This window comes from Lycium ferocissimum, chromosome 5 (genome assembly GCF_029784015.1).
Source record: "Lycium ferocissimum isolate CSIRO_LF1 chromosome 5, AGI_CSIRO_Lferr_CH_V1, whole genome shotgun sequence".
Lineage (NCBI taxonomy): Eukaryota > Viridiplantae > Streptophyta > Magnoliopsida > Solanales > Solanaceae > Lycium > Lycium ferocissimum.
This window is the reverse complement of record NC_081346.1, coordinates 74,914,147-74,937,352: the sequence shown is the minus strand read 5'-3', so window position 1 is coordinate 74,937,352 and position 23,206 is coordinate 74,914,147. Positions and strand designations below refer to the sequence as shown.

The window sequence follows — 23,206 nt, the reverse complement described above, 5'->3', positions numbered from 1 at the left end:
CCATGGTAAGTTTGTTGAAATTCATCTTGATGTCTCCCAAGGTTAGTAACCATTGTACTCCTAACACCACCCCACATGATCCCAATGGTAAAAGGAAGAATTCTGCTGAAAACTCAGCCCCTTGTAACAACCAAGTGACCTTGCATATTTGGTCAACCTTCATATCATCACCATTGGCAGCTGCAACCATTTGTGGAACAGTTGATCTGGTAGGACACCCCAATTCTTTGAACTAACATAGGATCTATGAAGTTATGGGAACTGCATGTATTAATCAAAATGTGCAATGGTTTTCGTGAACTATAACCTATAACTCTCAGAGTTCTGAAACCAAGAGAACTATTTAAAGCATGCAAAAAGATCTCTTTCTGCTCTAATGGTTGGGTTAGTTCTACTAATTCCAAGCTCTCTCTCCCATTAATTCTCTCTTCATATATATAGGTTCACCATATTATTCTTCCACCTCTAACAAGTATAGTTGTTTAAGGTTTTTACACTTGTGCCCTAATAGCCCTTTTCTCATTCATTTCCTCCATACTCAACCTCCTTCTGATTACCCTTTTATTGCTATTACTATCACCCCCAAGAGTAGGTAACAAAGGTTTAGATTGACCCTTTTGTTCACTATTCCTCTTATATCCATAGTTAGGACTTGTTGTTGCTACTGCTATTTGTTTGTAAGACTTAGCTTGAGCATCCAAGAAGGATTCCTGCATACTAGAAATCCTATACAGTTGGGAAAGGGTACTAGGACTTATCAACTTTACAGCTTTATTCAATTCATCCTTAAGTCCCCCAATGAAGCAACTAATTGCATTTTTTTTTAGAAAGATTGACCCTAGTTAACTTGCTTTCAAATATAGTTTGGTAATCCTTCATAGAACCAGTTTGTTTAATCTTCTTGGTCTCCTCCATTGGGTCATCATAATAAGCCCCAAATCTCTCAACTAATGCCATTACATATTCATTCCAAGTGGGAGGGGAGGTGTACTGTCTATACCTCATGAATGATTGGTTCCATTTAATTGCTTCTCCTTTAAGATGCATTGCAGCTAGTCCCACCTTTTTGTCCATGGCAATGTTATCAAAGTCAAAAAACTGCTCCATCTTGAATAACCATGATTTCAAATCATCACCAGAAAATCTTGGAAAATCTAGTTTTGAATACCTAGATATCCCAGGGTAGTTCTGATAATTTGTATTGTTTCTATCTCTATGTTCATCATCAGCTACTTGCTTATCCCTTGACAATCTTTCTCTTGAAGTTTCAGCAACATTCAACACTGGTGAAGTTTCACTTCTGGTTCCCTCTACATGTTCCTTCAATCGGGCCACAGTAGTTTCACTTCTGGTTCCCTCTACATGTTCCTTCAATCGGGCCACAGTTTGATCCAATCTTTTCAATGAAGCTACCTCTCCTCTAAGAGTTCCTATATCTATAACTAATTTATGCAACAATTCTCAAACATCAACACTGTCCATGGTGTTTTCAGTTGTTTGATCTCTATTTGACCTAGTTCCCTTCGCCATTTTAGCCAAGAATCACAAAGCTCTGATACCAATGATGGCAGAATCACAGAAATCCAAGACTGATTTGAGTAATTCTATAGCTAGAACAGGAATTCAATGGAAGAATTCGAGAGACTAGCTCAATTTAATGGAAAAGACAGAAATGATAGAGAAAGTAGAGTTCTTGTATTAAGAATCAAGTAATATGAAAGTGAAATTACAAGTGTAGAATCTGTAACTACTTTATAGCTAATTCTACAAAACAATCCATAACCAACTCTAACTAACTTTCCCGGCAATGACTTATTCAAAATATCTTCTAACTAACTCAACTAACTAGTGGACTAACTAATTGCTGATGTGGATATTAATTCCCTGAGTTGTTCCTGTAGCTTCTAATATCATGTATCACTTATGAGTTTCACTTCTTCTCTAGTGGCAAATCTTGGTAAGTTTTTTTTTTTTTTTTTTTTTTTTTGACTTTTTGGCTTGAAGGGGTGGGGTGAGGTGGGGGGTGGGGGTGTAATTTGCTTGTTTTCTGTTGGAGAATTTGAATTATTGTGATTTATTTTGTTAAGCTAAATGCGGTTTTGTTTATTAAAGAATCTTGATAGATTAGAACTTAGAAGCATTTTGATTGTTGGTTTGTATTGTGTAAGTGCATTTACTTGTTTTTGGTTGGAGGGTTTGAATTGTTGTGATTTATGATGTTTGGTTGTTTGGTTTACGAATAGATTAGAAGCATTTTGGTTATTGGTTTGTATTGTGTAAAAAAAAAAATACAAACCAATAACCAAAATGAATCTATGACATGACCTTAGATAGGAAGGACCCAAATTTTGGTTATTGGTTATGTATTGTGCTTTCATTAAGTTGCATTATTTTATTTTATATTACTTTGTTTTTGGTTGGAGGATTGGGAATCCGGGTTGTTGTTGTTGTTGTTGTTGTTTGTATTGTGTAAGTTGCATTTACTTGTTTTTGGTTGGAGGATTTGAATTGTTGTGATTTATGATGTTAGGCTAAGTGGGGTTTTGTTTATTAAAGAATCTTGATAGATTAGAACTTAGAAGCATTTTGACTGTTGGTTTGTATTGTGTAAGTGCATTTACTTGTTTTTGGTTGGAGGATTTGAATTGTTGTGATTTATGATGTTTGGTTAAATGGGGTTTTCTTTTTTATAGAATCTTGATAGATTAGAAGCACTTTGGTTATTGGTTTGCATGTTGTTGGTGAGTTTACTTGTTTTAGGTTGGAGAATTTGGATTATTATGATTTATGTTGTTGGGCTAAATGGGGATTTGTTTATTAAAGAATCTTGATAGCTGAGAAGCATTTTGATAATTGGTAGTTTTTGTGTGAACTTGTAGGTGCAAATACTCCACTTTCCCTGTCATTCTTATCTTATACAGCAATAGCTTTGGTGTATGGAGGCATCATGATTTACAGGAGGCAGAAATTACAGGTTTTTCTTACTAGTCAAGAATTATTTTGACATAGCTACCTAACTAAGAAAACAAATTTGTGAACAACTCATTAAAATTTGTTCATTCTTATGCTTATAGTTATGGATTTTGTTGAATGTTGTTTTGAATATTTCCTCAAACAATGTACCTATAACGAATAGTTTATGAGTATCACTTTGTTTAGGGAAATTGGTTTTAAATTTTACATTATGGTTACCAATTGAATGTTGTCTTGAGCTTGCAGGTTCCTTGGTATTGGTATGCCCTTTTAGGTTTAGCTGATGTCCAGGGAAATTTTCTTGGTAAGGCAGTTATCCACTCAATGATCATTTTCTCTGCTTTGCACATATTAATCTAAAGCTAGCCGTGCACTAAATGAACTCTTGAACCATTAGGGATTGTTTGGTTTCTGGTTAGAGTTATATAAGTATTAGAAATATAGGGATTAGTTTCATGTATTAGTTATTCCATACTCTACCGTGCATAATTATACATCAACTGATTATACCTGTTTTAGTTATGCTAAATTTTATGTATAGCAACTAAAATGTTACCAAACATGGTACTAGTTATGCTAGTCTAATACATGAATAATTCACTTCCTAAGTCCTAACCAACAAGCAAAATGAGCCCTTAATCCCGTTTGCAACGTTGAAAATTTCCATAACCCGTTGGACGTTGAAGTGAAGTGCCATCTATTTATGCAATAGATATCCTCAAATTTTCTTTTGTTTATGAAATTTGAGGTTTGGAACTTAGTTTTGGAGAAACTTCAGCTTTTTCAGTGCATGTCAGCTAACTGATGCTAATACTCAACTTAACTGCAAATTAAGTGTTAGATCAAAGCTTTGTAGTAAGAACTTTGAGAAAGGGAAGTTCCAGCTTATTCAGGTGTTCCCTTTTATATCTTTCCCAAGGCCTACCTTTTTTAATCCGTTCGTAGATAATTTACCAGATACAGTAGTTCGAAGTAATAGCATACCTGAGAACAGGACATCATGTAAATAAAAAAAGACAAGAATTCATGATGCAAAGACATTTGGATGGTTGGGGCTAAGAGGAGTTTTATGAGTAAATAACCTATTTTTAATTTACGAGTTTGACAAGTTCAAAAAGAAACTAGAAAATAAGAACGAGAAGAAATAAAAAGCGAAATAACAGTAGGAGCCCGTTTGTTTTTGAGTATTTGACTGGCCAGCTTAAAGTCATTTTGTTTTTAAGATAAGCCCAAAAAAATAATTGGTCCCGTTTGGCTTAACTTATCTAAAACAACTTATAAGCTGCTTTTTTTAAGCCCATCCAAACAGGCTCTAGATCTAGTCACCCTCCTAAGCTAAGATTTAACATCTGGAATTTCATATCTTTGGTGCAAAGTCCAACTAATAGAGAAATTTGACCTCTACCTATTATATTCATGTCTCTTAAAACCCTTGTCAAGATTTACAATACATGCCTCTTTGTTTTTCTCTTTCCCTCTCTAAAGAACCTTAATTTACATAGTTTGCAATCTTCTGTTCAATATGTTTAATTTGTGTACATAATGAGAACTAGGACGTCTAGAACTTTAATGTAGTCATAATTATCCAGGATATGAAATTAACTTCCGTTGAATATATTGCAGTAAATAAAGCATATCAGTATTCATCAATCACCAGTGTAACCATACTGGATTGCTGGACAATAGCTTGGGTGATGATTTTGACGTGGTTATTTTTGGGCACACGATATTCTTCATGGCAATTCTTTGGTGCAGTAGTATGTTTAGGTGGTCTTGGACTTGTCCTTTTATCAGATGCTAAGGTGGGTGGTGGAAGCGGTACTTTCTGTTTCCTAAAACGGTTTATTTAAGTCGTAAATGAAAAAGGTTTCTCATCTTGATAAATTTTTTCAACTTCCCATCTTTCCTTGAGTTCTCTAAAGGACTTTTATCTTGAGAGGAACAGAAAGGGTGGGAGGCACAGAGAAGCTAATCGCCACTCCTAGGCGGGAAGTAAGCCTCCGGGTCGGCCTGTGTCCAGCCCGATCCGGTTAATACCCGGCCCGAGGGGGGCTGGGTTGGGGGGACCGGGGAGGGGACGGGGCCAGACGAGGCCTAAATAAGGAAATTGGTTAGTTTCCTTATGTTTCGACCATTTTCAATTGCAGGTGGTTCCAAAACTCTTCTTGGTGATATATTTGTCATAATAGGAACATTTTTCTTCTCAATGAGCAATGTTGGTGAGGTTGGTATTATATTGTTTCTTCATATTTTTCCAAATGTCTCCTATCGGATAGCTGCCCTAAATATAGCATGAGCATCTTTTGTTATAGATAAACTTATGGTAAGATTTAACTTTAATTAGCTTTGGTGCAGGAGTTTTGTGTGAAAAAGAAAGATCGTATCGAAGTGGTTTCCATGATTGGTCTTTTCGGCTTGCTTGTTACTATAATTGAGATGTATCCTTTCTACCTAAAAACTGTTTTTGTCATTTCCAACACAGAGGAATATTGACGTGCATTAACGACTTAACTTTCTCTCAGACCAATCTTGGAAAGGAAGAGTTTGGAATCAGTCGAGTGGTCTCCAGAGCTTGTAAGTGACTTAAGAGTTGTTTTCTTATTTCGCTCCTCTAAAATAGTTTTTGGTCCATTTTTATGTTTCTTCTATAGAAGAGTATCTCCATGAAGACCAGAGCCATAATTGTCAAATTTCTATCCTTTAACCCTTTAGTTAATTCTGTTCTACCTGTCCAAGCCTTTACCTACAGAAACATAAGTTAAGTGTATTTCCAGTTTTCATATTCCTCCCACACATACTTCTCATGCAGTGTTTGGTCTGAAATAATGATTCAAGACTTAAACAATCAAAAAATGAAAATTAATGATTCAAGACATACGTAGACAGAATCATGCAGTTTTCATAAGTTTCAATCAACTCAATTTAGCTTGATAGTTTTCATAAGTTTACATTTTGTGCTACTTACTAAACATTAAGTGTGCACAATTTGCGAAGGCATAAGTGTTCATACCTAACCAAATCCCGTAATAGGTAGAATGTGGAATACTGGAAATTATTTGGGCAAATTTCTTGATCTCCTTATCTCTTAAGTTAAGCAGTGTAAAGAAATGCTTTAATTCTTCAATATAAAAGACAAAGAATCATATTAGTCAATCTGATATTGGTCCTTTTCTTTTTCTTTCAGATTTTAGCTTTCTGTGGCTATGCAGTGGCAAGCTTTATGTTCTACACCATTGTTCCCTTTCTTCTCAAAGTAATACTTACTTTTCATAGCTCCATCAAATACTAATTCTATTGCAATGGATTTGATTACCATAACAGAAGGGTAATTCAAATGCAGATGAGCGGATCTACGTTGTTCAATCTATCTCTTCTCACATCTGATGTGTGCGCAGTTTTAATTAGAACCTTTTTCTACAAGCAAAAGATACTTTTATCCATTTTTTCCCCTATTCAATGAATTTTGACGGTTTCCGCCATTCAAGAGCGTGTCTCTATTTTACTTGATCCATATTGTAGACGTGCCAATTTTCATCATGCATCCTGTGCTGATCACTTATAATTGAAAATTGCAGGTTGAATGGCTGTACTTTGTAGCCTTTGCACTTGTGGTTACTGGGTTGATCATATACTCAAAAACGTAAGTCATGCTCTTTGAATCTGTTATCTCATGAATTACTATACACTCTGGTGCTATCATATTAAACAGGGATGAGGTTAATGACACACTGATCGCAAAATTCATACTAAACAGGGATGAGGTTAATGACACACTGATCGCAAAATTCATACTAAAGCGATTATACTCCAAGTTCACTTTTTGTAGAACATGTTTGCCCAATTCAGAATTAGAACGGGTGGTCGAACAGAAGGCCGAGAAACGAGCTCGGATTAGTGACGAGCTCAAGAGCAAGGTCGAGGAGGCTGTAGAGGCCAATGATGTGCTTCAGGCCGAGCTTGAGTCGGCTAATCAAATTCTAGTAGTTCTCTCGAAGAGAGATCCGAACTAGTGGCAAAATTGACAAAAGTCGAGGTCGACCTAGAAGAGTCCCTCAAAGACACGGAGACTGCCGAGGCTCGTTCTACGATTCTGGTTGAGTATGAGCGGTGGAAATCCCAGAGGATTACCCTCGAAGAGGTTGAAAAAGGGTTAGGGGACCTCCAGGCCCGGATACTCGAAGCCAAAGAAATCGAGGAGAGGGCCAAGAAAGCTCTCGATGCTGAGTCTGAAGATTCCGAGCAGACGGTTTCCGAGAATTCCAATTCCAACCATACCGGGTAGATCAGGGCCTGTACGAGCCTTTATTTTTTATTTTGTTTTCGCTTTTGACTTGTGTGGGAAATCCAAATGTAAAGACTTGGTTTTATATATGAAATGTGTATTTCCCAGAAGTCCTTATTGTTTTACTTCTTATTTTCTTCATTCTTTTATCCAAATGCACATTATGACATTTGCCTTAATCGTTTATCCAGCAACGGATGATCCGAAGTTCGAAGTAACCTTTTTGTCCGAATTGCGCCTATATTATTAAGTATTGGCTTTTTCTTTGTACGGTACGTTTTTGACCGAGAATTTTATCAAATGGTTTGCCCGCGGGGCTTATTTATGCTTCGTGAATTCAGACGTCTCCGAATCACGTTGGGCATTTTGGGTCGAGGTTTTTAAATTGTTTGAACCTTTTCCGACCGTTTGCTTATAATAGATTAGGTTCGGATACCTGAATCCCTGCCTTTTGTCAAGTTTTGAGACAAGAAATTCCCATTCGAGGTGTTAAAAGATTTTGGCTCGGTCAACGTAACTTTGTTGCCTTTGCCGAATTTCAATGATAGTCCCCGGTATAGGGTATTTAATAAAAAGACATGTCCGAGACGTATTTTTTCATAACGCTTCTTTATATTGCAAGTGTTTACACGTACATAAAATAAGGATTTCATCCGTTTCCTTCTGTTTTTTGCCGTAGCAAATACTAAGTGGACACGATTCATTTTTGATCGTTTGGTCCTTACATCGAAGCCTAATACAGAAGGTCCGGGTTTACACAATTAAGAAGTCAAAATTTCGAGGACCTTTCCGGTATAGCATTTAACAGCGTTTCTTCATCTGCTTTGGTGAGTTACTCATTCTTCTTTTCCGGGATAGGCCTTGATGTGGGTATGATAGTCCCCAAGTGTTTATCCGAGCTGCATGATCGGGTAAGAACTTATTAAGTCCCCACTCGAGGGGCAAACCCTCTGTTTCCTAGCACTTTGCCTTGTTCTCATAAAGTAACACGTTGTACTTGTTGCCTCATTAAAAACCTTGTCGGACAACCCACTTCGGGACAAAATCGTACTAAGGAAAAGAGTGCAACACGTGTTTTCAGGCCTAACTTCATTCGGTACTACTTCTGCAAAAAGGGATAGGTTAATAAAAGATGATCACTAGGGTAGGCATCCATACCTTAGCAATAGTATCTCTTCAAATAAGCCACATTCCAGTTATTGCGCAACCGTTGTCCGTCCATGGATTCCAGCTGATACGATCCTTTGCCAGTTATTCCGGTTATCTTGTACGGCCCTTCTTAGTTCGGACCCAACTTGCCGTCATTGGGATTCTTGGTGTTCAAAGTGACTTTCCGAAGTACCAAGTCCCCAACTCGAAAATGCCGAAGATTGGCCTTCCAGTTGTAGTACCTTTCCATTCTTTGTTTTTGAGCTGCTAAACGAACCAGCGTATTTTCGTGTAGTTCGTCCACCAGGTTGAGTTTAACGGCCATAGCCTCCTCATTTGACCCGCTGGTGACGTATTTGAACCGGAGGCTCGGTTCGCCAACTTCTACGGGAATCAGAGCTTAGGCCCCATAGACCAACGAGAAAGGCGTTTCTCCCGTGCTTGATTTTGACGTAGTCCTGTAAGCCCATAATACCTCCGACAGCACCTCCTTCCATTTATGTTTCGATGTTTCAAGTCTTTTCCTTAGATTTTGAATGATTGTTTTGTTCGTGGATTCAGCTTGTCCGTTTGCACTCGGGTGATACGGAGTCGATATGATCTGTTTGATCTTCAACCCTTCGAGAAAATTATTGACCTTGCTGCCAACGAACTGAGGGCCGTTATCACACGTTATTTTGGCCGGGATGCCGAAACGACAGATAATATGGTCCCATATGAAGTCAATAACCTTCTTTTCTCTAATCTTTTCGAGGGCCTGCGCTTCAACCCATTTTGAGAAATAGTCAGTCATAAACAGAATGAAACGAGTCTTACCTGGTGCCCATGGCAAAGGACCGACGATGTCCATTCCCCACTTCATGAACGGCTAAGGTGATAACACCGGGTGCAGCAACTCCCCGGGTTGGTGAATATCGGGGCATGCCTTTGACACCCATCGCATTTTCGAACAAAATTCTTCGCATCATCATCCATCCGGTTCCGAATAACCACCGCCGATAATTTTTCGAACCAAAGCCTCCGCACCGAGTGATTACCACAGTACCCTCGTGGACTTCTCTCATCACATGTCTGTTTCTCCGGACCCAAACACTTGGCTAGAGGTCCTAAGAAAGACTGTCGATACAATTGACCGTTTATTAAGCAGAACCGTGCTGCTTTGGTCCGGAGTGATCGTGATTCCTTTGGATCGCTCGGAAGTTTCCCATTTTGAAAGTAGTCGATGTATCTGTTGCGTCAATCCCAAGTTAGACCCATTGTGTTTATCTCGGCCTGCCCGTTTTCTACCGCCGAATTCATCAACTGCACTACGGTATCGGGGTTGATTTCCTCCGCTTCGACTGAAGAGCCCAAATTAGCCAATACATCGGCTTCGTTATTCTGCTCCCTGGGTACATGCTGCGTGGTCCATTCTTTAAACCGGTGTAGTATCACTTGAGTTTTCTCCAAGTATATTTGCATACGCTCATCCTTGACCTCGAAGACACCATTTACCTAGTTAACGACCAAAAGAGAGTCGCATTTTGCTTCGATTATTTCGGCTCCCAGACTCCGAGCCAATTCCAAACCTGTAATCATAGCCTCATACTCGGCTTCATTGTTAGTCAATTTAATAGTTCTAATCGACTGTCTAATGGCATCACCGGCGAGGGTTTTAAGGACAATGCCCAACCCGGAACCTTTTAGGTTCGAAGCCCTATCTGTGTGTAGAGACCAGATACCCGAAGCCTTTCCCGAGGTTAGCAAAAGTTCTTTCTCGACCTCGGGAATCATGGCGGGGGTAAAGTCTGCCACAAAATCGGCTAAGATTTGAGACTTAATAGCTGTTCTAGGCTTATATTCGATATCATATCCGCTAATCTCTACGGCCCATTTGGTCAGTCTACCTGATAACTCCGGTTTATGCGTGACGTTTTTTAGCGGGTAAGTAGTTACTACACATATCAGATGGCATTAAAAGTAAGGTTTCAGCTTTCTTGACGCACTTACCAAAGCTAAGGCCAACTTTTCGAGGTGTGGATAACGAATCTTCGCATCCCCTAAAGTCCTACTCACATAATATATTGGAAATTGCGTACCTGCTTCTTCTCGGACCAAAACACCACTTACCGCTACCTCGGACACGGCAAGGTATAGAAACAACTGTTCGTCTGCCTTCGGCGTGTGCAGCAGGGGCGGGCTCGATAAGTATCTTTTTAATTCCTGCAAAGCCTTTTGACATTCCGGTGTCCAGATGAAGTCATTCTTCTTTCTCAGTAATGAGAAGAAACGGTGACTTTTATCCGAAGACCTCGAAATGAAACGGCTCAGTGCTGCTATCCTTCCAGTGAGCCTCTGCATGGCCTTGACGTTGTTCACCACCTCAATATCCTCGATGGCTTTGATCTTGTTCGGGTTAATTTCAATTCCCCGGTTCGACACCATGAAACCCAAAAATTTGCCTGATCGGACACCGAAGGCACATTTCTCTGGGTTAAGCTTCATGTTTATTTGCGAAGCACATTGAAGGTATCCTGCAAATGTTTTAAATGGTCCTCTGTTTCCAGGGACTTGACTACCATGTCATCAATATAAACTTCCATTGTTTTCCCTATCTGTTCTTCGAACATTCCATTAACTAGACGTTGGTAAGTTGCTCCGGTATTGTTTAACTCGAATGGCATGACATTATAACAATAAGTCCCGTATCGGGTAATAAAGGACGTTTTCTCTTGATCCTCCAGGTGCATCCTGATTTAGTTGTACCCAGAGTAAGCATCGAGAAAACTCAACATCTCATGCCCGGCCGTTGAATCGATCATTCGATCGATGTGAGGCAACGGAAATGAATCCTTTAGGCATGCTTTGTTCAGATCCTTATAGTCAACACACATTCTAAATTTATTACCTTTCTTTGGCACCACCACTACATTGGCTAGCCAATCTGGGTATTTTACCTCCCGGATAGAGCCTATTTTCAAAAGCTTTGTTACCTCATCTTTTACGAAGGCATGTTTTGACTCGGCCATTGGCCTCCTTTTCTGCTTCACTGGGGGAAATCTCCTATCGAATCTAAGCTTATGAGTTGTGACTTCCGGTGACACACCTGTCATGTCTATATGGGACCATGCAAAACAATCGGCATTAGCTTGAAGAAATTTAATTAACTTATCCCTGAGCTCCGAGGTTAACCTCGTGCCCAGGTATACCTTTCTATCCGGTAGATATTCGAACAAGATGACTTGTTCCAGCTCCTCCACGGTAGATTTGGTTGCATCCGAGTCCTCCGGTAATACAAACGATCTGGGTACACCGAAATCGTCCTCTTCACCAACCGGGTTCGATCCCTTCTGCTCCGCTTTCGGACCCGTATCCTTTAATTGCTATTTGGGGTCCTTGCCTCCGATTAATTGATCATGTCTTTGATCCAGCTTTTTTGAAAAAAGTGGCGCTTCCTCGACCGCGAACATCTCCCTTGCAGCGGGCTGTTCACCTCGGATAGTTTTTATCCCCTCCGGGGTCGGGAACTTCAGCAACTGGTGAAGTGTTGATGGTATCGCTCTCATGCTATGAATCCGCGTACGTCGTCGAGCAAAGCATTATACTTCATATCTCCCTCGATGACATAGAATACCATTGCCGTTGTATGGTGCCGTCAATGTTGACCGCAAAGAAATCTCTCCTTCGGGTTTCACTTGCCATATTGAACCACCGAGTACTCGGACTCACCTGCTACCGGTACAATCTAGTCGAGTAGCCTTAGTACGTTCTACCACTCTCCACCGGATGATGTTGGCCTAACTACCTGGGTCAATCAAAATACGTTTAACTTGTGATTTGAAAATAAGGATAGAAATTACCAATGCATCATTGTACGGTTGAATGATGCCTTCTGCATCCTCGTTGCTGAAGGAGATGGAACCCTCGGGTACATAATCCCGGTTGCACTTCTCTCGTACAATGGAAACCTTTGTTCGTTTCATCACCGGCCCTCGTGGAGCATCCGTTCCCCCAATTATCATATTGATTACATGTTGAGGTTCCACCAGCTCAGCGCATTTGTGACTCTCCCTTTCTTTGTAGTGGTTTTTGGCTCGTTCACTCAGGAATTCTCGAAGGTGGCCATTCTTCAATAAACGATCCACCTCCTCCCTTAACGGACGACAGTCTTCAGTTCTGTGCCCATGTGTTTCATGATATTCACAAACTACGCTCGGATCCCGTTGACCCGGGTCTGACCTCAATGGCCTTGGCCACCTAGCCTCCGTAAATAAGGATAGAAATTACCAATGCATCATTGTGCGGTTGAATGATGCCTTCTGCATCCTCATTGGCCGAAGGAGATTGTACATAATCGCTGCGCTTCTCTCGTACAATGGAAACCTTTGTTCGTTTCATCACCGGCCCTCGTGGAGCATCCGTTCCCCCAATTATCATATTGATTACATGTTGAGGTTCCACCGGCTCAGCGCGTTTGTGACTCTCCCTTTCTTTGTAGTGGTTTTTGGCTCGTTCACTCAGGAATTCTCAAAGGTGGCCATTCTTCAATAAACGAGCCACTTTCTCCCTTAACTGACGACAGTCTTCAGTTCTGTGCCCATCTATTTCATGATATTCACAAACCATGCTCGAATCCCGTTGACCCGGGTCTGACCTCAATGGCCTTGGCCACCTAGCCTCCGTGATACGGCCGATAGCTGAGACGAGGTCCGAGGTGTTGACGTTGAAGTTGTACTCCGATATCCTCGGTATGTCTTTGTTGCTAGCCGAACTCCCTGCATCACTTCTAAATGATAGGCCTCGACTGTTTGATGGGCGTTCGGCCCGTTTATCGCCCCTACTCGAGAAGTGACTGGGGCCGACCCTCGATTTTTTCGACCTGAAGCTCGATTTTTCCGAATGAGAGTATGGGCGGTACCTTTCCCTCGATGGTCGCGTCTCCGGCTCATAATTTTTCCTCGACCTTTCAGAGCTTTTGCTCATATTTATGGGTCCCGGGGAAAGTTCGAGTTGGTCATCCTCTACCCGAATCTTTGATTCGTATCTGTTATGTACATCTGCCCAGGTTACTACCTCATATTCCAACAAGTTTTCTTTCAGTTTGAATGAAGCAGCCGAGCTCCGAGGATTAAATCCTTTGGTGAAAGCTTGTGCAGCCCATTCTTCCAGAACCGGGGGAAGCTCCATCCGTTCCCTTTGGAAGTAGTTCACAAATTCTCGTAACAACTCATCATCCCTTTGGGCTTTTCGGAAGATATTCGCCTTCCGGGCTTGCACCTTTTTAGCTCCTACATGGGCTTTGATGAACGCATCTGCGAGCATTTCGAAGGAAGTGATGGAATGCTCGGGCAGATGGTCATACCAGGTCAACGCCCCTTTCGATAACGTTTCCCTAAATTTTTCAACAACACGGACTCAATTTCATCCTCTTCGACATCATTGCCTTCTATGGCACAGGTGTACGAGGTCACGTGCTCCTGCAGGTCCGTTGTACCATCGTATTTCGGTATATCCGGCATCTTAAACCTCTTCGGGATTAACTTCGGAGCCGCACTAGGAGGGAAAGGCCTTTGAATGTACCTCTTTGAGTCCGTCCCTTTCAGAATTGGCGGAGCTCCCGGGATCTAATCCACCCGAGAGATATACGTTTTCACCCTCTTCTCCGTTAAATCTACCCGCTTTGCCAAGGTCTCGAGCATCTTCAGGACTTCGGTGGATGATCCAGCTCCGGATCCATTACTCTCGAATATCCGTGTTTCATCCCTCCTTGGTTCGGTGACCCCTTTTGACCTTTCCGGAGCTGCCTTATCATTTTTGCTCTGCAGCTGAGCTATTGCAATCCACTGTTCGGCTATGGCGGTCCCCTGTTCCTGCAACATTTCAAAAATTAATCGTAAGTTAATCTCATCCAGAGTATTGGGTGTTTTCCGGCCTTGAGCCTGGGATAAGGTAATTGATTTATGAGTATTCAAGGGATCAGTGGCCGGTAAGGCGGCATTCTCCTGATTCACGGTGTTCTGCCGGTCGAGGCCTTCTCTCGAATCAACAGAGTTTGGATCCAATGGATCTGCAGGTAGGTTTCGCAACCCACTGTTCTCGTTTTCAGCCACAATTTTGTTGTTGTTGACATGACCGGACTGTCCGCTGCTTGCCATTTTGTCCGTTTTTTGCAGAAATTAGCAGATTCCTTAATCAACGGGTGAAAAAAGGTAGAAGCAAAGATCAAAAAATCACTATTATCCTAGCCTCACGGTGGGCGCCAAACTGTTTACCCCGAATTTCGGTAACAATTAAATTTGTAAGTGAGGTATAGAATATGTGGATGAATTTTAACCTATTTTGGTTGGTATGAAATGTATATGGATTTGCTTGTTGTAATATTATATATTATGAGTAAGTATATTGAGATCGACGATTTAAGCTAAATATATATACACTAGGCAACGTATTATGTTGAATGGATAAGTAAAACTAAAGAACACCACAAATCCGGACCAATATCAGAGAGAGAGAGCTCTTATATATTTTTCTATTACAATGTTCTAGATCTGTGCCAGCTAGCCCCCAAAAGGGGGAGAATGTCCTCTATTTATAGGTTCGCCTTATGGGCCTTTAATGCAACACAAAAGCCCTTATGAATAATAAAATAAAATAAAACCCTAAAAAAGATAAATTCGGACCGTACGGTCTGACACCCGTACGGTCGTCAGTATAAAATGGCAGAAACGGCTTCCTAACGCGTGTCAACGCCGCAACCGGACCAACGGACACGATGATCTCGGACCGGCGTACCTGGGCAAACGGACACGCCTTCCCTGTCTCGGGTCAATTGCTTCGGGCACGATACCTTGGTGTGAAGAAAAGACCGAATATGCTCGTGCTCATTTGGACTTACCCTTGGCTCCGGACTCACCGGTCATACATTGACCCGGTTTTTACCGTATACAGATATAGATCAGGGAATTGGCACTTGGAGGCACTATTAAAAAATTACTATTTCTCTCCCAGTGTTGATCTTAACGACATACATTTGGAAGGACAATGTTATTAATATGTCATCATTTGTTGATCAATTTAAACCTTTTTCCCTTCCCTTTCTCATGAACTATGTTAACCAAAAATGCATCGAAATAAAAGATAATAATAAAGAAAAAATTCGATAGCAAACTAGCAACACTTAAGAAATTTCAGAGTAAAAAGTCTTATTCTACAAAACAAGCCAAGTAATATAAATTATTTTCCAGAAAAAAAGAAAATAAAATAGTAAAAACGAAGAAGGGAAAAATATACATCAAATTCACAGTATTTATCCCACGGGAACAAAACAACCCCAATATTTTTCTTTCATTTTCAATTTGGTCCCCGTGATCAAAACTACTCCGGTGAAGAAAAGTCATCTAATCGAATGGCTGAGATTAAATCTTGAACAATTTCTCACCTTTGATCAAAGGATTAGCCTTAGCTATTTCTTCTCTTCCCATTGATTTAAAATCAATCGTACATCCATGTACCTCAGGGTACCTATGGGTCCCACAAAAAGTGGTCCCACACCTACACTTAAATCCCATTAACCCCATTTTTTTCCTACATACCAAACACCTATTAAATGGTGGCGCCACCACTTTCTCCGCCGCAACTACCGGCGGCGCCTCCACTTTTTCCGCCGTGAACGGCGTCGCCGGCGAAAAATTCGGGTCGGGTTTCACCCTTTTTGGTGAAAGTGGAGGCGCCGGCGAAGTTGACGGCGGAGATAACGGCGGCGCCGGTGACGGAAAAAGTGAATCGATGGATTTTGGACCTGATTTTTGCTCTTCTTTCATTGTTTTTATGTTTTTTTTTTTTTTTTTTTTTGGTGGAAATGAATTATGGGTTTTGTGATTAAGACAAAAGGGTGTTGAAAAATGGAGAATTGGGTGGTATTTTGGGGGTTGGAGGTGAATGAAGAATCTTGAAAATAGGGAGAAGGATGATTAGAAAAGAGAGAAGAAGCAAAGGGGGAATTAAATAATGATGAGAAGGATTGATGATAATATATAGTACATAAAATACTACAGAAATATCAGGAGGGACAGGTTGGAAGGGCCAAAAAGGCGGTTTGGAAGGGAGCTTTTAAATTTATTTTTTCTTAAAAAAAAATTATTATGAGTATTATTTGCATAAGTTGTGTCCGTCTTGCCATCTTGCTGCCATTTTTCTTCTTCTTTCTAGGCTGACGTTGTAGTGCATTGTGTCGAGGGCTTATCAAAAATAGTTTCGCTACCTACAAAGTAGAGGTAAGGTATGTGTAAATTCTACTCTCTCTAGATCTCACTGTGGAAATACACTGGATATGTTTTTTTTTTTTTTTTTGGTGCAACATTATTTGTATTTGGACCCAACTAAATTCAAATTTGCATCGAAAACAGGCGGATCCAGGATTTAAACTCTATGGGTTCAACCTTAAGATTCTTAGTGTAAACCCGTCGTATTTTAAAAGTTATGAGTTATTATCTACTATTTATCATAGTTTCAATTAATTTTTACACATAAATTTATCTTTCGGCGTTGAAAGTTGGGGATTCAATGGAACCCCCACCGAGCAAGCTAGATCCGCCGCTGGCCAGAAAGTTTCATGTTGGGGGTAAAGTGCTCTCTTACAAAGGTGATTTTATTTCAAGGGCTCGAATCAGAATGCTTGCGTACAACTTCCATAGAAGAAGAACATAATCTTATAAAAGACGTGACTCAGTGATCAATGTAGTGAATGAAAATCATGAAGTGTCAAGTTCAAATTGCAGCATTCATCTGTCCAAATCTTAATGGATAAAGTTATCCAATATTTATACTGGCATAAGATAGCAGATATTCTATGAACAAGATACATGTAAGCTGGTTCGACGTTACAATTATCAAAGAAAAGTTTATGTTCTATTTACAAATTTTCCTGTTATTTTTCTACTGAGATTTTGCGAACAGAATCATTTATAAATATTTCAATAACATTTATAGTGGAATACATCAAACTTGTCGAAATTTGATAGGTGTAATTTGGAAGGTTATTATAGTGGGGGTTCGGGGAGGACAAATGGATAAGGGTGTGTGGTTTGAGGATGGAGTTGACAAGTTGGCAATAGGTTTGAGTGTTGCGTGGGTAGTAGGTTGATTTGTTATTTAAGTTATTTGAATGGATGTGATTTTATTATCCTTTTGTGTGTGCTTACTTTTCATGTTTGCTTAGTTGTATTCATAGTTTTGGGTCAATTTTGAAGCTCTCTAAATTAATTACCTTAGAAAGACTAAAGAAAAAGACACACAATAGACAATGCATTGTTGTTTCTTATACTTACGAAGGCTGGACCCTTTCACATTGAACTTTGATTAATAGTTACCACATAAAGAAAGCGAAATTATTTATGAACGTTTTTAATTGGATAGAGACTGTTATTATTAAAAGAATAAAACCATGAAAATGTTTATATTTGTTAGAATAAAGTACGGATACTTTGACATATGATAACACTTGTTCTAGATACATTGTATGAGAGATGTTATGCTAAAATATGCATAATTGTCACCACTTAGGATTATTATATTATTAGAAAGTGGAGAATGCCAACATAATAATTGAGGGTGATATTTTAGTTCGATGATTAAAAGCCGAATTTAGATAAAATATTTAACTTTAAGTTTGTCACATTAAAGTTACTATATTATTATTTTTTGTATTGAAGAAGTTATTCAACTTTGTCGAAGTATTAAACGAAGTCACTAATTTTTTTTTATTTTTTTTTGTTATCAGAGTGTATCAACTTTGTCTAAGTATTAAATATGATGATAAGTATTAAATATGATGATAAAAAGGTGAGTATTCAAGGCTAGTCCCAGAAAAGCAAGGTAAATGACTATTCCATAAGAAGATGAAACTTGATTACCCAAAGTTCTCAAACTGAAAAAATTGTAAGCATAAATGTGACGTAGCTAACTTGAAACTTCCTGTGAAATCTGTTAAACCGTCGGGATTGAATGGAATCCATGTGGAAGGATATATTGAAAAGGCGATCAAAATAAAATAGCATCATTTGGTGTAAGGAAAAGTAAGGCTAAGAAATGATTAAAAGCAATTATTGGCAGCATAATTATACTTAAGGAGAAGGGCAAGAAGTTGACACGACCAATTCTTCATTCTTAGTTTAGTCTATTCTTTCAAAAAGTATATAAAATTGTTTAAAGTTAGTTTAATTAATTATTGCAATGGATTAGATATACTAATTATAAGTGGTTTTGGCTAGTGAAGACGCAACAAGCGACAGCATAGCAGCCTGTCTGCCACTTTTGATGCCAACATTCGATTAAAAAACAAAATTTATTTTACGAACTTTACAAAACTTCTTAAAATATTGCTAATTCTATTTTTTTTAATCTTATATCTAGAAAGAACAAAGAAGAAAATCGGAAAGAGATTGAATGTTAGCACTTTTAAAGTGTAATAATAATAAGAAGCAGAACTAGTTAAAAAGAAAAATTCAAATGATTAAGAAAATTCCATTCCTAGGAGACTTTGAAATGGTGGACCATAAAATCTCACGAGATTTTTGATTTTTATAATTCATTATAAGTATTATTTTAGTTATATATTTTCCTCCACAAAAAATCAATCCCCACCTTCCCTTTGATAACCACAATATGTAATATTTGGGAACTAAAATATAAAATTACCCGGTCTAAATTTATTTGAAAGCGGTAGCTCAATTTTTCAACTCTGTGTTGTGCAGGACTAATATTTTGCAAGATTTCCAAAATATGGTCAAAATATAAATGGTGGCTCAAAAAGGGGTTATTTGAGCACTTATGCTCTCGGCCCATGTGTCGCCCAACCAACCAATGTTAGTTATATTATCCAAGTGCAAATTACACGTTTGGCCGGTCGATAAGAATAATTATACTTTCTAGCCAAATATACAAAACAAACATCCACTATTATGTATCAAAAAGGTATATTTTTGTATTTTATACAAAAAACGTACATTTGCTTGCTATTATTTCGATAGTCGGCTATTTATGTCAATTTCTCATTACCAAAGGCATGGGCGAGGCCTAACTAAAAAGTTGTTATAATGTTAGGGGCAAATACATATATATACATAAATAGAGGGTATATTTACAAAAAATACCAATACTTTCAAGTTTGCAAAAAATAAGATTAGAAAACTTACAAACCCTATACAAAATAACACATACAGTAAAAGAAGTTAATATACAGTACAACAAAACCCAAAGATCACGGTGTAACCGATTAGTATCCTGCTCCCCATAATTTCTCTCCCTTATTTTTTCTCCCCGATTTCAGCAATCCACGACAATTTTAAATAGAAACCATATTTTCCCCATCACGGTTGAAGAGTCTTGAAAATTCATTTAACTGTAGTTGAAAATTTCAGAATTCATAAAACATTCAATATCAAAGTTCCGGATCAAAAATTTCGTATGTTGAAATGGCAGATGACACAATTCATTCAATAATGGTACAGCACAATGGAAGATGGGACACATCAGGTGTTCATATGTTAATGCTGAGTTTCTTATTAATTTTGTTTTTTTTTTCATGTTATTTTTTTATTTTTTTGCAGTTTAAAACCATATGATATGTATAGTTGTGTATAAAATATGTATGAATGATGAATCTAGTATGTATATATTTGATTATGTAATGTGTCGTTACTTTGTATGCACTTTGTATTATATTTGTATCATAATCGTCGTTCATATAATGTGTATTTTCTTTTAATTTTTTGACAGGTAGACACGTAAATTTTGAAGTTGAAGGAATATTATACGATTCCAAATCAAAGTTCAGTGGTTTGGTCACAGTGATTGCTGCTCAACTAGGAATAGATACAACAATTCAAGGATTGGAGATTAAATACATTGTTAGTGACAGATGCCTGCTAATGACCATACACAACGATATGGGTGTCCATGTATATTTAGACCAAAAAAAGGAAAACAAAAACGTCTTCAGTAAGTATCCTTTATGTATTACATTGAGGGATGTATCTTTGGATTTAATTGAAATCCATGATGATGGAGGTAGCGGTTCGAATTCTATACAATCCGTACCTTCACACAATGAAAAAACTCTTCAGTTGAATGCCATGGTTCCCAGTGTTGATTTTGAGGCTGTGGAATTTGAAGGAAATGGAATTATAAGCGACAATCGATATGAATTTGTTGCTGAAAAACATATTTATAAGGACAAGGAATCAATTGTTGCGGTTATGAAGAACTACGCCTTTTCGAAACAATTCCAATTTCGGGTTAGAAGATCTAGTTCTAAAAGGTATGAAAATTAATGTTATTTCAATATGTTGAATAATATGTAAGATATAACTTTTAAACAATCCTTTCAATTGTTTAAGTTTAGGATTGTTTAATGATATATGTATGAAAACTGTATATAAAATTTGTTTCTGATTTTTTTCTTTCTTCCAACAATAGCTATTGTCTTGAGTGCCCTACGGACGATTGCTCTTGGAGTTTTAAATCATCAAGTTTGAATGATTCAGGGCTTTTCAAAATTAGATCATTTTGTGAACAATATTCATGCTCATTAAAGGATAGGATTTATTCAAGACGTCAAGTAACTACGGCGGTTGTTGGAATTATGATAATCGATAAGTATGAAGATCCAAAAAGAGTATACACACCAAAGGATATAGCATCAGATATGAAGAAACAACATGGTTTAACAATGACTTACTGTTATACCCCATTTAAGCGGGTTAAACTAGGTACAACATATTGGAGATTCCTATTTTTTGCTTATTTTAAGGAGTCGCCACCTAATTAATTTTACGGTGAATTAGGACACCTATTTTATTAACTAAGGTAAAGCCTAACTAAACCTCCATTAATAGTCTGCTTAATCAGTGTGATTCTAGGTAAGGGTTCTAGATTATCCTAAAGGGAAGGGGTTAGGCATCCTTTAGAATCCGTTTAACTACGGTTTACCGATCAAACTTAGGTTAACTATTTAAGACTAAATACAGTGTTTAAATTTTAAGAGACGAACTTATAATATTACTAAGATTTTAAAGGAAAATATACAGCGCTGTAAAAAATATGCTAAGGCTTCAAATAAGAATGTTATTTAAAATAAGACTTATAAAAGAAGGGTGTAAATGAAAATATAATAGTGCCATTTTAAAATAAGATTAATAATTTATATAGAGGAAATTTTAAAGTGTTATTTTAAAATAAGCTTATAAACACTGCTAATGAAAGTATAATGATAAAATTGGCAAAATATGATAATTTGCATATAAGCAGAAGCAAATGCGGGTTTATGCAATATTTTGATAAACATTTGAGATAAACTAAATGTTGAAATATTACTTGATTTTGCGTTTTAGAAGTATATTTGAAATACAAAATAACTAACGAGTTTTCTTTATCTCTTATTATCTTTTGTTAACTGTACTCGGCTGAAAAATAGGTATAGTCGAATTAATCTAAAACGTTTATAAAATATATTTGGATTAATCTTTGTATGTTAATGATGTTTTAATCTTCCAAGATAATAATAATTATAACGTGATTCCTTTGATTCAAAATATACTATTTTTAAAAATCAATGGTTCCGAAAGTAAATATCAAGATACTATAAATAATTTTAATGTAAAAAGAAGGAAAGTATAATTTATGGTATTAATTGAGTTTCTCTCTTAAATTTACTACCTATTACCCTAAAGCTAACCCACTAAATTCGCTAAGGTTCACCTAAATTAAGAAAATAAAACAAAATAAAAGGTTAGTCACATAACACAAGTTAAATACGCGACATAAAATAGAGATACGAGAAAATGCGATGAGATGGGCTTAGCCCATGTTGGGCTGCTGTGAATAGTTCATGCTATTGGGCCTGCTCAGAAATTCGGAATCAAATAAGTCGGCCCATTTAGGCCATTTGTTGCGGATCTGCTGCTGCTGATGGGCCACGGCCCAATATTTATTCCGTTTTTTTTTTTTGTGCGGACGGGGGGACACGAGGGAGGATACGTTGGGTTTTTAGCCCAACACCGAATGCGGAGGAAAACGAATCCCTTGGACTCGTGTGCGATGGTCATGCAAAAACGAAAGGAAAAAAAGATTAGAATATAACCAAAAGAATAAGATCGAATATGTAAAGATAAAATTTCAAAACAGACTGAAGATTATGTATATGCTGTGTATATTTAAGTATATTTTGCGTATACACCTTCATAAGGATACTTGGAAGGTTAGTATCGGAAAGCTCTTACCCCCGTCTTCCCGATCTTTGCACAAGTTCCAAGGGATTTCATGAATCCCAGGCATGGCTAACACCGGGGAGGGTTCAAGCTTAATCCATAATGACCGACCACCATCCATATCAAGGTGCTATCCACAATATACTTATAATATACATTATATACATACTAAAACTGAAAATATGTTTGCAACAGCGCACAAAGTGAGAGAAAACCAAACTGGTGACAAACAGTCCCCCATACTTGCTAATACATGTTTAATCACAAAAATGCATGTTCATAATATCCAACCATTTGGAGAATTTAAATCAGGTATTTCGAATATACAGCCTGGGCATGATTCAAAGAAAAGTGTACTGCCAAGGCCTAATACATACCAAATCTAAACATGACAGATCTATGATATACCAAACACCTACTGGATCCAGGCACATTTTCATTTCCTATACTTCATATTAACAAGGCAAAAACACTAACATTTATAGCAAAACATCATCGCTGCCAATGTTTCATAATACTAAAGCTATAGCAAAATATCATCGCATTTCAATTCAGATTT

General features: G+C 38.0%; 2 protein-coding genes across 2 annotated transcripts in view; one reads left to right on the top strand and one right to left on the bottom strand.

Annotated features, from left to right (window-relative positions):
• The window catches only part of LOC132057464 (fatty acyl-CoA reductase 2, chloroplastic-like), an 89,962-nt gene that overhangs the window by 44,220 nt on the left and 22,536 nt on the right, over window positions 1-23,206 (bottom strand). The window lies entirely within an intron of this gene.
• Window positions 1,912-6,689, top strand: LOC132058591 (uncharacterized; the record flags this gene model as incomplete). The annotated part of the gene is made up of 9 exons (XM_059451049.1): window positions 1,912-1,957; window positions 2,880-2,974; window positions 3,220-3,277; window positions 4,597-4,791; window positions 5,121-5,197; window positions 5,329-5,411; window positions 5,496-5,547; window positions 6,158-6,226; window positions 6,314-6,689. Coding segments are annotated over 9 exons (795 nt in total), but the record flags the coding sequence as incomplete, so codon positions are not given.